This window comes from Aedes aegypti, chromosome 1, assembly GCF_002204515.2.
Source record: "Aedes aegypti strain LVP_AGWG chromosome 1, AaegL5.0 Primary Assembly, whole genome shotgun sequence".
NCBI lineage: Eukaryota > Metazoa > Arthropoda > Insecta > Diptera > Culicidae > Aedes > Aedes aegypti.
This window is the reverse complement of record NC_035107.1, coordinates 61,975,585-61,988,615: the sequence shown is the minus strand read 5'-3', so window position 1 is coordinate 61,988,615 and position 13,031 is coordinate 61,975,585. Positions and strand designations below refer to the sequence as shown.

General features: G+C 41.7%; 1 protein-coding gene across 19 annotated transcripts in view; it reads left to right on the top strand.

The window, feature by feature from the left end:
- Positions 1-13,031, top strand: part of LOC5570105 (serine/threonine-protein kinase Doa) — a 369,353-nt gene that overhangs the window by 348,045 nt on the left and 8,277 nt on the right. For all 19 annotated transcript variants that reach the window (XM_021837669.1, XM_021837668.1, XM_021837675.1 and 16 more), the window contains 8 exons: positions 2,173-2,245; positions 3,071-3,137; positions 9,141-9,254; positions 9,332-9,422; positions 9,496-9,666; positions 9,728-9,897; positions 9,965-10,078; positions 10,145-10,335. In XM_021837669.1, coding sequence (XP_021693361.1) covers positions 2,173-2,245; positions 3,071-3,137; positions 9,141-9,254; positions 9,332-9,422; positions 9,496-9,666; positions 9,728-9,897; positions 9,965-10,078; positions 10,145-10,335 — 991 coding nt within the window. The remainder of the gene's footprint in view (positions 1-2,172; positions 2,246-3,070; positions 3,138-9,140; positions 9,255-9,331; positions 9,423-9,495; positions 9,667-9,727; positions 9,898-9,964; positions 10,079-10,144; positions 10,336-13,031) is intronic.

Here is a 13,031-nt window from a genome sequence, read left to right as displayed (position 1 = left end):
AGAAAAAAAAAATCTGGAGATTCAGAAGAATCATTTTGGAGATTGAGAAGAATCATTTTGGAGATTGAGAAGAATCATTTTGAAGATTCAGAAGAATCTCTTCTGAAGATTCACAAATATATTTTCTAGAGATTCCGATGAATCTCTTCTGGAGAATAAGAAGAATATCTCCTAGAGATTCAGAAAAATATCTTTGGAGATTCTGAAGAACCTCTACTGGAGATTCCGAAGAATGTCTTGAGGAGATTCAGAAGAATCTCTTCTGGAGATTCAGAATAATCTCTTGTAAAGATTCAGAAGAGTCTCTAATGTAGAATTCGATGAATTTCTGCTGCAGGAAAATCCGGATAATCTCTTTAGCCGATGCCAATCAAGTTTTTCTGGATATTTTGAAATACCTCTTCGTGAAATTTCGAAGAACTTCTACACCTTTCACTATTTCGTTAAACCGCTAGGAAATTTGAGATCTTAATCAATGCTTTGCAAAGTTTATTTTTTTAGAATTTTGTTGAGAATCCATTTAGCATTACTTTGAAAATTCTTTACGAATTTAGTTCAAATTTTCTTCGAAGTTTTTGACCTGAGAAAAAAAGGTTTATAGCATTATAATGTTTCCTACGCAGAATTTTGAGTCCAAAACCAAGCATTAAATTAATTATTTCCAGTTCTATATGAATTAGCGCTTACAATCAAGCTCACTTTCTGGTAAGGGTCACACGATTCGGCTTTTTCGCTGTCGATCATTGTTTATTGCAAATTATGTGGATCAGACAGTATCCCTATCAGAAGGTGAGATTGATAGTGACAACCATTACTAATGGAGTACTCTGTAATTCAAACTATTCATGACTACTCATTATTTTTTTAGAATAGCAAACTATCAAATGTTCGCTCCGTTTTGTTTGATTACGTCTGCATGTATATGTGTTTTTTTTCTTTGTTATCCATTCTGTTCATGCGAACCTACAACATTTGAGTAGAACGATTTTAGCTTTTAACAAGCGCTAATGGTTGCCACAGTCAATCTCACTTTTTTACAGGGATCAAGCGATCTGAGGTTTGCTTGCTGTCATTTGACAGTCAATCGATAAGATCGATTAGCTATCAAACGATACAAGTCGAACGTCAGATCATTTGATCCCTGTCAGAAAGTGAACTTGATTGCGCCAATCATTAGCGCTTATTGAAAGCTGTATTAACGAACAAGGCCAGCGTGCAAATCCCGGACAAAAGTACTGACGCCCATCATGCTACTAACCAACACGCACACACCCACACACGTGCGATACATTACTTGTGAGAGTGTGTCGGAACATCCGAATGATAATGCATCGCAGTAACCTGTGTGTTCGTGGCCGCTGCTCAGGTAAATGCTGTCACAATGTTCATTCATAAAACTTTACAAGTGTGCGTGAGAAGCGACGAGATAACAACTGGAAGACAGTGTGTTTGTGTGTGTGAAGCATGTTTGAGTTGCGTCGTCCCAATATTGTTCATATATGTGTGCGTGTTCGTTTGAATCACAATAAGTTATTTTATACGAGTAAGAAAAAACGAGTGATTTTATGTTGTAACTTACCCAGTTTTGAGTAATCTGTGACAAACTTATTTTTACCGATTGATAACCGCTCCGCCTGATAATCACTAAGCCAAACAAATCAATAGAGTGTATTTATATTTGTATACCAAATTTTTTCTTATATTTTTTTCGAACTAATTATCTTATCGCAAATCGATACCGTATTTTTCTCGTGTCTCTTCTTCGATATGATCAATGATTTGATGATGATGATGATGATGTGTGCCTTCCCCCACTGGTGGTTAATGTGTGTGTGTCGCCCAACGCCTCTTCTCGCCCCAACGAACCGAAACCGAACCGAAACCGAAACCGATTGTGCCCAATGTGTGTGCGTGTGCCTTCTGTGAAATGCCAATCCCGAACGGAACCGATCGATGACGATGACGATGATGATGCCAACATGGCGGCCCTATCCCTCTTGAAATGGATCCGAATCGATCAATACTTGATGACCACGATAACCCCGAAATCGAAAACCGAAACCGATGATCGATGATGATGATCATGATGCTCGATGATGCATCTCTACGTTGATCAACGCGATGGATGACCATGATGATGATGATGATGATGATAATCATTGGCGAGCACAGAAACAACCATCCGTCAGGGATGATGCTGATGGGCATTTGATTTACCACACTGGCGACATTCTTCATAACAGATGTTCGTGAAGCATTAATTTAAATTCTTTAATATTTAATTTTTTGGTAACTTACCTCTACTGCCCCTCTCCCTTTCGGTCGCGATCGCGTTCTCGCCCCCCCTCGGTAAGTCCGGAGCATTTTTTGGAACGTGGTGGAACATCCCTAGGAAGCGATGTTCCCCTGCTGCCAAAACAGCGGGAGGATATTCCATCAATCCAGTGCTCCCAGATCGCGGTTTTCAGTTTCATTTGATGAGTCACTTGGGGTTTTACTAGTCTGCCGGTAATGGGAAATCGGTACACATTGAAATGCTCGAATCCATTCACCTGTGATCGGCTTTTCGATCAAAAATTATGACAGTTTCTACAAGATGAAGCAGAAGCAGATTCATTGCAGATGAATGGATTCTACGTTTCCAGAAGTTTGGCAGACTGTAACCACTTCTAATCGATAAATGAGAAATTTCAACTAAAATCACGGAAATTTTTGTTTGACATCCCTACTTCTTGCAATCTTTTTCATTCTTCCGCGAAACCCGTGACTCTCTCTATCTTTGTCTCACTCTCTCGTTCAAAAAAATCGAATCCGCGCCCACTAATCCAGAAGAGAGCTAAAAGTTCGAAAAACGCAGATCAATAGAAACAAGTACACTTGTAGGTCACCGGAAACTCTTCGTAGATTTTGATATAAGAACTTAAGAAACTCACAACCACACAAACACACACACAGAGAGAAACTGTGTGTAACTGTCAACCGTGATCGCTAATCGTTTCAATTTCTGTATTCTCTTTCTCTTTTTTGCTCTCTTCTCTCCTCCGGTATGCTCTTCTCCTCTACTCGGCAGATAAAATCCTGGCCACCCTAGGCGAGGGAACGTTTGGCAGGGTGGTGAAAGTCAAGGATTTGGAAATGTAAGTATGAACCAAGATGATCGATTAGTTCTAATGATATTGAAGCAACTGACAATGGAAATAGGAGGTCTGGGAGTTCCACAGAATCTTTGTCAGGGACCCGAAGAATACTCTGGATTTCAAAAGATCTCGTCGAGATTTTGAAGGATCTAGTCTCGAGATTCCGAAGGATCTCGTCTCGAAACTTTGAAGGATCTCGTCTAAAGACTCCGAAGAATCCCGTCTCGAGACTCCGAAACTGCCCATATTCGCATAACAATCCCATGTATATAGAAAATCCCATAGAACATGAGACTGTTATGCGAATATGGGCAGGAAGGATCTCGCCTCGAGACTCATCTCGTCTCGAGACTCCGAACGATCTCGTCTCGAGACTCCGAACGATCTCGTCTCGAGACTCCGAACGATCTCGTCTCGAGACTCCGAAGGATCTCGTCTCGAGATTCCGAAGGATCTCGTCTCGAGACTCCGAAGGATCTCGTCTCGAGACTCCGAAGGATCTCGTCTCGAGACTCCGAAGGATCTCGTCTCGAGACTCCGAAGGATCTCGTCTCGAGACTGCGAAGGATCTCGTCTCGAGACTCCGAATGATCTCGTCTCGAGACTCCGAAGGATCTCGTCTCGAGACTCCGAAGGATCTCGTCTCGAGACTCCGAAGGATCTCGTCTCGAGACTCCGAAGGATCTCGTCTCGAGACTCCGAAGGATCTCGTCTCGAGACTCCGAAGGATCTCGTCTCGAGACTCCGAATGATCTCGTCTCGAGACTCCGAAGGATCTCGTCTCGAGACTCCGAAGGATCTCGTCTCGAGACTCCGAAGGATCTCGTCTCGAGACTCCGAAGGATCTCGTCTCGAGACTCCGAAGGATCTCGTCTCGAGACTCCGAAGGATCTCGTCTCGAGACTCCGAATGATCTCGTCTCGAGACTCCGAAGGATCTCGTCTCGAGACTCCGAAGGATCTCGTCTCGAGACTCCGAAGGATCTCGTCTCGAGACTCCGAAGGATCTCGTCTCGAGACTCCGAAGGATCTCGTCTCGAGACTCCAAAGGATCTCGTGTCTAGACATCGAAGAATCTCTTCTGGAGATTCCGAAGAATCTCTTCTGGAGATTCCGAAGAATCTCTTCTGGAGACTCCGAAGAATCTCTTCTGGAGATTCGGAAGAATCTCTTCTGGAGATTCCGAAGAATCTCTTCTGGAGATTCGGAAGAATCTCTTCTGGAGATTCCGAAGAATCTCTTCTGGAGATTCCGAAGAATCTCTTCTGGAGATTCCGAAGAATCTCTTCTGGAGATTCCGAAGAATCTCTTCTGGAGATTCCGAAGAATCTCTTCTGGAGATTCCGAAGAATCTCTTCTGGAGATTCCGAAGAATCTCTTCTGGAGATTCCGAATGATCTCGTCTCGAGACTCCGAAGAATCTCTTCTGGAGATTCCGAAGAATCTCTTCTGGAGATTCCGAATGATCTCGTCTCGAGACTCCGAAGAATCTCTTCTGGAGATTCCGAAGAATCTCTTCTGGAGATTCCGAAGAATCTCTTCTTAAGATTCCGAAGAATCTCTTCTGGAGATTCCGAAGAATCTCTTCTGGAGATTCCGAATGATCTCGTCTCGAGACTCCGAAGAATCTCTTCTGGAGATTCCGAAGAATCTCTTCTGGAGATTCCGAAGAATCTCTTCTGGAGATTCCGAAGAATCTCTTCTGGAGATTCCGAAGAATCTCTTCTGGAGATTCCGAAGAATCTCTTCTGGAGATTCCGAAGAATCTCTTCTGGAGATTCCGAAGAATCTCTTCTGGAGATTCCGAAGAATCTCTTCTGGAGATTCCGAAGAATCTCTTCTGGAGATTCCGAAGAATCTCTTCTGGAGATTCCGAAGAATCTTTTCTGGAGATTCCGAAGAATCTTTTCTGGAGATTCCGAAGAATCTCTTCTGGAGACTACGAAGATTCTCTCCTCGAAATTTCGAAAAATCTCTCCTGGAGATTCAGAAGAATATCTCCTGGAGATTCCGAAAAATATCTCCTGGAGATTCCGAAGAATTTCTCCTGAGGATTCCGAAGAATCTTCTGGGGATTCCGAAGAATGTCTCCTGGAGATTCCGAAGAATCTCCTATAGAGTCCGAAGAATCTCACCTGAAGATTCCGAGTATTTCTTCCTGGAGATTCCGAAGAATCTCTCCTGGAGATTCGGAAGAATCTTTTCTGGAGATTTGGAAGAATCTCTTCTGGAGATTCGGAAGCATCTCTTCTTAAGATACGGAAGAATCTCTTCTGGAGATTCCGAAGAATCTCTTCTGGAGATTCCGAAGAATCTCTTCTGGAGATTTGGATGGATCTCTTCTGGTGATTTCGAAGAATCTCTTCTGGAGATTTCGAAGAATCTTTTCTGGAGATTTCGAAGAATCTCTTCTACACATTCCGAAAAATCTCTTCTGGAGATTCAGGAAAATACTCTTCTGGAGATTCAGGAAGATTCTCTTCTAGAGATTTCTAAGAATCTCCTCTGAAGATTCCGAGGAATATCTTCTGGAGATTCCGAAGAATATCTTCTGGAGATTCCGAAGAATCTTTTCTTAAGATTTCGAAGAAACTTTTCTAGAGATTCTGAAGAATCTCTTCTGGAGATTCAAAAGAATCTCTTCTGCAGATTCGGAAAAATTTCTTCTGGAGATTCCGAAGAATCACTTCCTCAGATTCCGAAGAATCTCTTCTGGATTCCAAATAATCTCTTATGGAGATTCCGAAGAATCTCTTCCTGAGATTCCGAAGAATCTCTTCTGGAGATTCAGGAAAATGCTCTTCTGGAGATTCAGGAAAATACTCTTCTGGAGATTCCGAAGAATTTGTTCTGGAGATTCCGAAGAACCTCTTCTGGAGATTCCGATATATTTCTCCTGCGGATTCCGAAGAATCTCTCCTGGAGATTTTGAAGAATCTCTTAAAAATTCCAAAGAATCACTTCTGGAGACTACGAAGAATCTCTCCTCGAGATTTCGAAAAATCTCTCCTGGAGATTCTGAAGAATATCTCCTGGAGATTCCGAAGAATTTCTCCTGAAAATTCCAAGAATTTCTTCCTGCAGATTCCAAAGAATCTCTCCTGGAGATTCTGAAGAATCTGTCCTGGAGATTTCGAAGAATCTCTTATGGAAATACCGAAGAATCTCTCCTGGAGATTCCAAAGAATCTCTCCTGGAGATTCCGAAGAAGCTCTCCTGGAGATTCCGAAGAATCTCTCCTGGAGATTCCGAAGAATCTCTCCTGGAGATTCCAAAGAATCTCTCCTGGAGATTTAGGAGAATCTCTCTTCGAAATTTCGAAGAAACTCTCTACGAGATTTCGAAGAATCTCACTTGAAAATTCCGAAGAATTTCTTCTGGAGACTATGAAGAATCTCCTCGAAATTTCGAAAAATCTCTCCTGGAGATTCCGAAGAATATCTCCTGAAGATTCCGAAAAATTTCTCCTGGAGATTCCGAAGAATTTCTCCTGAAGATTCCGAAGAATCTTCTGGGGATTCCGAAGAATGTCTCCTGGAGATTCCGAAGAATCTCCTATAGATTCCGAAGAAACTCTCCTGAAGATTCCGAGTATTTTTTCCTGGAGATTCCGAAGAATCTCTCCTGGAGATTCGGAAGAATCTTTTCTGGAGATTTGGAAGAATCTCTTCTGGAGATTCGGAAGAATCTCTTCTTAAGATACGGAAGAATCTCTTCTGGAGATTCCGAAGAATCTCTTCTGGTGATTCCGAAGAATCTCTTCTGGAGATTCCGAAAAACTTCTTCTGGAGATTCCGAAGAATCTCTTCTGGAGATTCCGAAGAATCTCTTCTGGAGATTCCGAAGAATCTCTTCTGGAGATTCCGAAGAATCTCTTCTGGAGATTCCGAAGAATCTCTTCTGGAGATTCCGAAGAATCTCTTCTGGAGATTCCGAAGAATCTCTTCTGGAGATTCCGAAGAATCTCTTCTGGAGATTCCGAAGAATCTCTTCTGGAGATTCCGAAGAATCTCTTCTGGAGATTCCGAAGAATCTCTTCTGGAGATTCCAAAGAATCTCTTCTGGAGATTCCGAAGAATCTCTTCTGGAGATTCCGAAGAATCTCTTCTGGAGATTCCGAAGAATCTCTTCTGGAGATTCCGAAGAATCTCTTCTGGAGATTCCGAAGAATCTCTTCTGAAGATTCCGAAGAATCTCTTCTGGAGATTCCGAAGAATCTTTTCTGGAGATTCCGAAGAATCTCTTCTGGAGATTCGGATGGATCTCTTCTGGAGATTTCGAAGAATCTCTTCTGGAGATTTCGAAGAATCTTTTCTGGAGATTTCGAAGAATCTCTTCTGGACATTCCGAAAAATCTCTTCTGGAGATTCAGGAAAATACTCTTCTGGAGATTCAGGAAGATTCTCTTCTAGAGATTTCTAAGAATCTTTTCTGAAGATTCCGAGGAATATCTTCTGGAGATTCCGAAGAATCTTTTCTTAAGATTTCGAAGAAACTTTTCTAGAGATTCTGAAGAATCTCTTCTGGAGATTCAAAAGAATCTCTTCTGCAGATTCGGAAAAATTTCTTCTGGAGATTCCGAAGAATCACTTCCTCAGATTCCGAAGAATCTCTTCTGGATTCCAAATAATCTCTTATGGAGATTCCGAAGAATCTCTTCCGGAGATTCCGAAGAATCTCTTCTAGAGATTCAGGAAGATGCTCTACTGGAGATTCAGGAAAATACTCTTCTGGAGATTCCGAAGAATGTCATTTGGAGTTGTTGAAAAAATGTTTCAAGACTCTAAAAATCTCTTCTGAAGGCTTCGAAGAATATTTTCTGGAGATTCCAAATACCTCTTCTGGAGATTTCGAAGAATCTCTACTGTAGATTCCGACGAATATCTTCTGAAGATTCCGAAGAACCTCTTCTGGAGATTTCGAAGAAACTTTTCTGGAGGTTCTGGCAGATGCTTTTCTGGAGATTCAGGAAGATACTTGTCTAGAGATTCCGAAGAATCGCTTCTGGAGATTTCGAAGAATCTCTTCTGCAGATTCCGAAAAATTTCTTCTGGAGATCCCGAAGAATCTCTTTTTAAGATTCCGAACTATCTCGTCTGGATTCCAAATAATCTCTTCTGGAGATTCCAAATAATCTCTTCTGAAGATTCCGAAGAATCTCTTCTGAGGATTCCGAAGAATATCTTTTGGAGTTGTCGAATAGTGTTTTTAAAGACTCCAAAAATCTTGTTTGGAGATTCCGAAGAATTTTTTCCGGAGATTCCGAAAAGTCTCTTCCTGAGTTTCCGAAGAACCTTTTCCGGAGATTCCGAAGAATCTCTTCTGGAAATTTCGTAGAATCTTGTGGTGATTTCGAAAAATCTCTTTTATAGATCCCAAAGAATCTCTTCTGGAGAAATTCAAATACGACTCTGCCAGTAGCTACATAAGAAGCATTTAGCGTGCAGATCCAGAAGATCTCCAAAGTGCCCCCGAAATCATTAAATCATGGCTTCGACAAGCATCGGAATAATTTCCCCATTTTCGGAACGGAACTATCTGCTTAACAATGTAAAATACTAGCGGCTACCAACTTCAGCCATTGCATTCCTCTTCACAATCCCGCATCATTTCACACCATTACCATTTTTTCGCAATCAGAATCGTCCATTTTTGGCGCCGAAGGTGTTTTGTCAATTCGAACCGAAGCTACCTCCAAATCGATTCGTTTCTTCCTAACTCTACTACAATGGGAAGTGATCTACAACAACGGTCGTTCGCGTTCGTTGATCGAGTGTTAATCCAGTTAGTTCGGACCGCCGTAAAAGGAAAGGACGCCCACCCATCGCAATCTCGACGTCTTCGTCGTCGTTGTTCAGAATTGATCGGCGCTGTAGTAAAACCATTAGGCGGATCAGATCACCATTCTGCTCTCCACTGTTTCCATTGTTGTTGCTCAATCAAATGATCGTTTTATGACTCTATCGCTTTGTTGACGATCGTCCATTGAAAATTTCTTCCGCAGGGAACACACCATGGCACTGAAGGTGATCAAGAACGTCGAAAAGTACCGGGAAGCAGCCAAGCTGGAGATCAACGCCCTGGAGAAGATCGCCGAAAAGGATCCAACTTTCCAGCAGTAATTATTGGCGCGATCACCGACGTGATCACGAGCTGATCCTCACTGATCTCGTTTCTTGTATTGTCTCGTTACAGTTTGTGTGTCAAAATGCTGGACTGGTTCGATTACCATGGTCACATGTGCATCGCGTTCGAAATGCTGGGGCTCAGTGTTTTCGACTTTCTAGTGAGTAGACCTTGGTCATGATCCCTTTAATTCAGATCCCTAATTTCTCATTTCTTTTGCGAATCTCCAACAGAGAGAAAACAACTACGAACCCTACCCGATGGATCACGTGCGGCACATGGCCTACCAGCTGTGCTACGCGGTCAAATTCCTGCACGAAAACAAACTCACCCACACGGATCTGAAGCCGGAGAATATCCTGTTTGTGGACTCGGAGTTCACGACGACGTTCAACGGCCGAAAGGTAACGTAAATCTCCTCCAAGTCGTTCAAGACTCACTTATTCCATAATCTGCCGTTCACAGAACCGTGAGGTCCGTCGCGTCAAGTGCACCGACATTCGGTTGATCGACTTTGGCAGTGCCACGTTCGATCACGAGCACCACAGTACGATCGTGTCAACGCGCCACTACCGGGCGCCGGAAGTAATCCTGGAGCTGGGCTGGTCGCAACCGTGCGACGTCTGGTCGATAGGGTAAGTTGAACTTTCTCCCGATTGATCTCATATTGTAACGCATTCGCGATCGTTCCCCATCCCGCAGGTGTATAATGTTTGAACTGTATCTGGGCATTACGCTATTTCAAACCCACGACAACAGGGAACATCTGGCTATGATGGAGCGTATATTGGGTACAATTCCTTACCGAATGGCCAGGTGAGTCACACAATGTCTGTAAAACGTCCTTCGACAAGTTATTCAATGTTCCGTTCCCCGTTCTAGAAAAACCCGCACCAAATACTTCCACCACGGAAAGCTCGACTGGGACGAGAAGTCGTCGGCGGGGCGGTACGTGCGCGACCACTGCAAACCCCTGCACCGGTACGTGCTGGCGGAGACGCCCGACCACCTGCAGCTGTTCGACATCATCCGACGCATGCTGGAGTACGATCCGGCAAACAGAATCACACTAGGTGAGTAAAAGATGACATATACATGACAATAAGGCTAAACTAACCTCTATTATGGGTAACCCACAACATTTATCCTCGAGATACCGAAGAATTTCCCCTGCGGATTATCAAATTTAGAACAATCTCTTCTGAAGATTCCAAAAGTTCGTTAAGAATCCCTTCTATAGATTTCAAAGAATCCCGTTTACAGATTGACCCTAATAGAGATGCCGAAAAATCTGTTCTAGAAATTTCGTACTGTCTCTTTTGGGGATTTCGAAAAATCATCTGTAGATTCTAAAGATCTCGAAAAAACTCCTTCGAAGTTTCCGAATAATCTATCTATAATTTTCGAATAATCTAGCGGGAGATTTCAAGCAATCTCTTCTGAAGATCCCTAAGAATCTCTTGTCGAAATTGCGAAGAATCATTACTCGGCATTTCAAGAAAATATTTCCGGCGATTCCGATGAAAGTCTCCTCAAGACCTCCGAAGAATTTTTAATTAAAAATAATTTCTTGTAAAGATTTCGAAGCATCGTTCCTCGCGATTGCAAAGAATTTGTACTGGGCATCTTCTGGAGATTCTGAAGAACATCTGCTGGAGATTCAAAAGATTCTCTCCAGGAGATTTCAAAGATTTTCTTCTGGAGATTCCGAAAAATCTCTTCTGGAGTTTCCGAAGAATCAATTCTGGAGATTTCGAAGAATCTCTTCTTGAGATGCCAAACAATCTCTTCTTGAGATACTGAACGACCTCTTCTGGAGATTCCGACGAATCCCTTCTTAAGATTGCGACAATCTCTTCTGCAGATTCCGAAGAATGTTTTCTGTAGATTCCGAAGAATCTCTTCTGGAGATTCTGAAGATTCTCTTCATTAATTCCGAAGAATCTTTTCGGCAAATTCCGAAGAATCTATTCTGGAGATTCCGAAGAATCTCTTTTGAAGGTTACAAAGAATCTCTTCTGGAGATTCCGAAAAATCTCTTTTGGAGATCCCGAAGAATCTCTTCTGGAGATTTCGAAGGATCTTTTCCAGACATTCCGATGAATCTCCTCTGGAGATTTCGGAGTATCTCTTCTGGAGATTCCAAAGTATCAAATTCCAAAGAATCTCTTCTGGAGATTTGGAAGGATCTCTTTTGGAGATTCAGAAGTAGAAATTATTCTGGAGATTCCGAAGAATCTTTTCCGGAAATTCCGAAGAATCTCCTTTGAAGATTCCGAAGAATCTCTTCTGGAGATTCCGAAGAATCTCTTCTGGAGATTCCGAAGAATCTTTTCTTCAGATTCAGAAGAATCCTTTATTCTGATTTTGAAGGATATCTATTGGAGATTCCGGAGAATCTCTTCTGAAGATTCCGAAGAATCGCATTTAGAGTGTCTGAAGAAACCCTATTGAAGACTCGGAAGAACCTCGTCTGGAGATTCGAAGAATGTTTTCTGGAGATTTCTAAGGATCTCTTCCAGAGATTCCGAAGTATTTTTTTGGTGATCCCGGAGATTCCGAGATTACGAAAGATCTGGAGATTCCGAAAGATCTGGAGATTCTGAGATTCCGAAGGATCTTTTCCAGGAATTCCGATGAATCTCTTCTGGAGATTACAAAGAATATCCTCTCGAGATTTCGAAGGATCTCTTTTCAAGATTCAGAAGTACAAATTATTCTAAAGATTCCAAAGAATCTATTACGGAAATTCCGAAGAATCATTTCTGAAGATTCCGAAGAATCTCTTCTGGAGATTCCGAAGATTTTTTTTCTTCAGATTGAGAAGAATCTTTTATTCTGATTCCGAAAAATCTTTTCTGGAGTTTCCAAAAAATCTCTACTGGAGATTCCGAAGAATCTCTTCTGGAGATTCTGAAAATCTCTTCTGGAGATTCTGAAAATCTCTTCTGGAGATTTCGAAGAATCTCTCCTGGAGATTCCGAAGAATCTCTTCTGGAGATTCCGAAGAATCTCTTCTGAAAATCCCGAAGAATCTCTATTGGCCATTCTGAAGAATCATTTTTGGAGATTCCGAAGAATCTTTTCTGAAGATTCTGATGAATCGCTTCGGTAGATTCTGAAAAATCTCTTCTGTAGATTCTGAAGAATCTCTCCTGGAGATTCCGAAGCATCTCTTCTATATATTCCGAGTAATGTATTGTAGAGATTCTGAATAATGTCTTCTAAAGATTTCGAAGATTCCCTGCTGGAGATTCTGAAGAATCTGTTTTGGACATTCCGAAGAGTCTCTTCTAAAGATTCCTAAGATTTTCTTCTGGAGATTCCGAAGCATCTTTTCTGAAAATTCCGAAGAATCTCTTCTGGAAATTCCGAAAAATTTCAATTTCAGATTCCGAAGAATCTCTTTTGGAAAATCTAAAGAATCTCTTTTCAAGATTCCGTAAACTTTCTTTAGGAGATTCCGAAGAATTTCAACTAGAGATTCCGAAGAATCTCTTCTGGAGATGCAGAAGCATTTCCTTAGGAGTTTCCGAGACTTTTCTGTTGCTATCTCTCTTATTTCGATAGAAATTTCATACATTTCTCAATACTTCTTTCAAACAAAATGAGTTCTTCTTGTGCATCAAGGAATTCTGTCAATAATAATGGAATAATCTTTTTTGTAATCTTTTGATAAACAATTCTTACCAAAGTCATTGCAAAGAATTCTGGCTTAAATCTTGAAAAGACCGAAAATTCATGCTCTACTCGTTCGCTAGATCTTCCG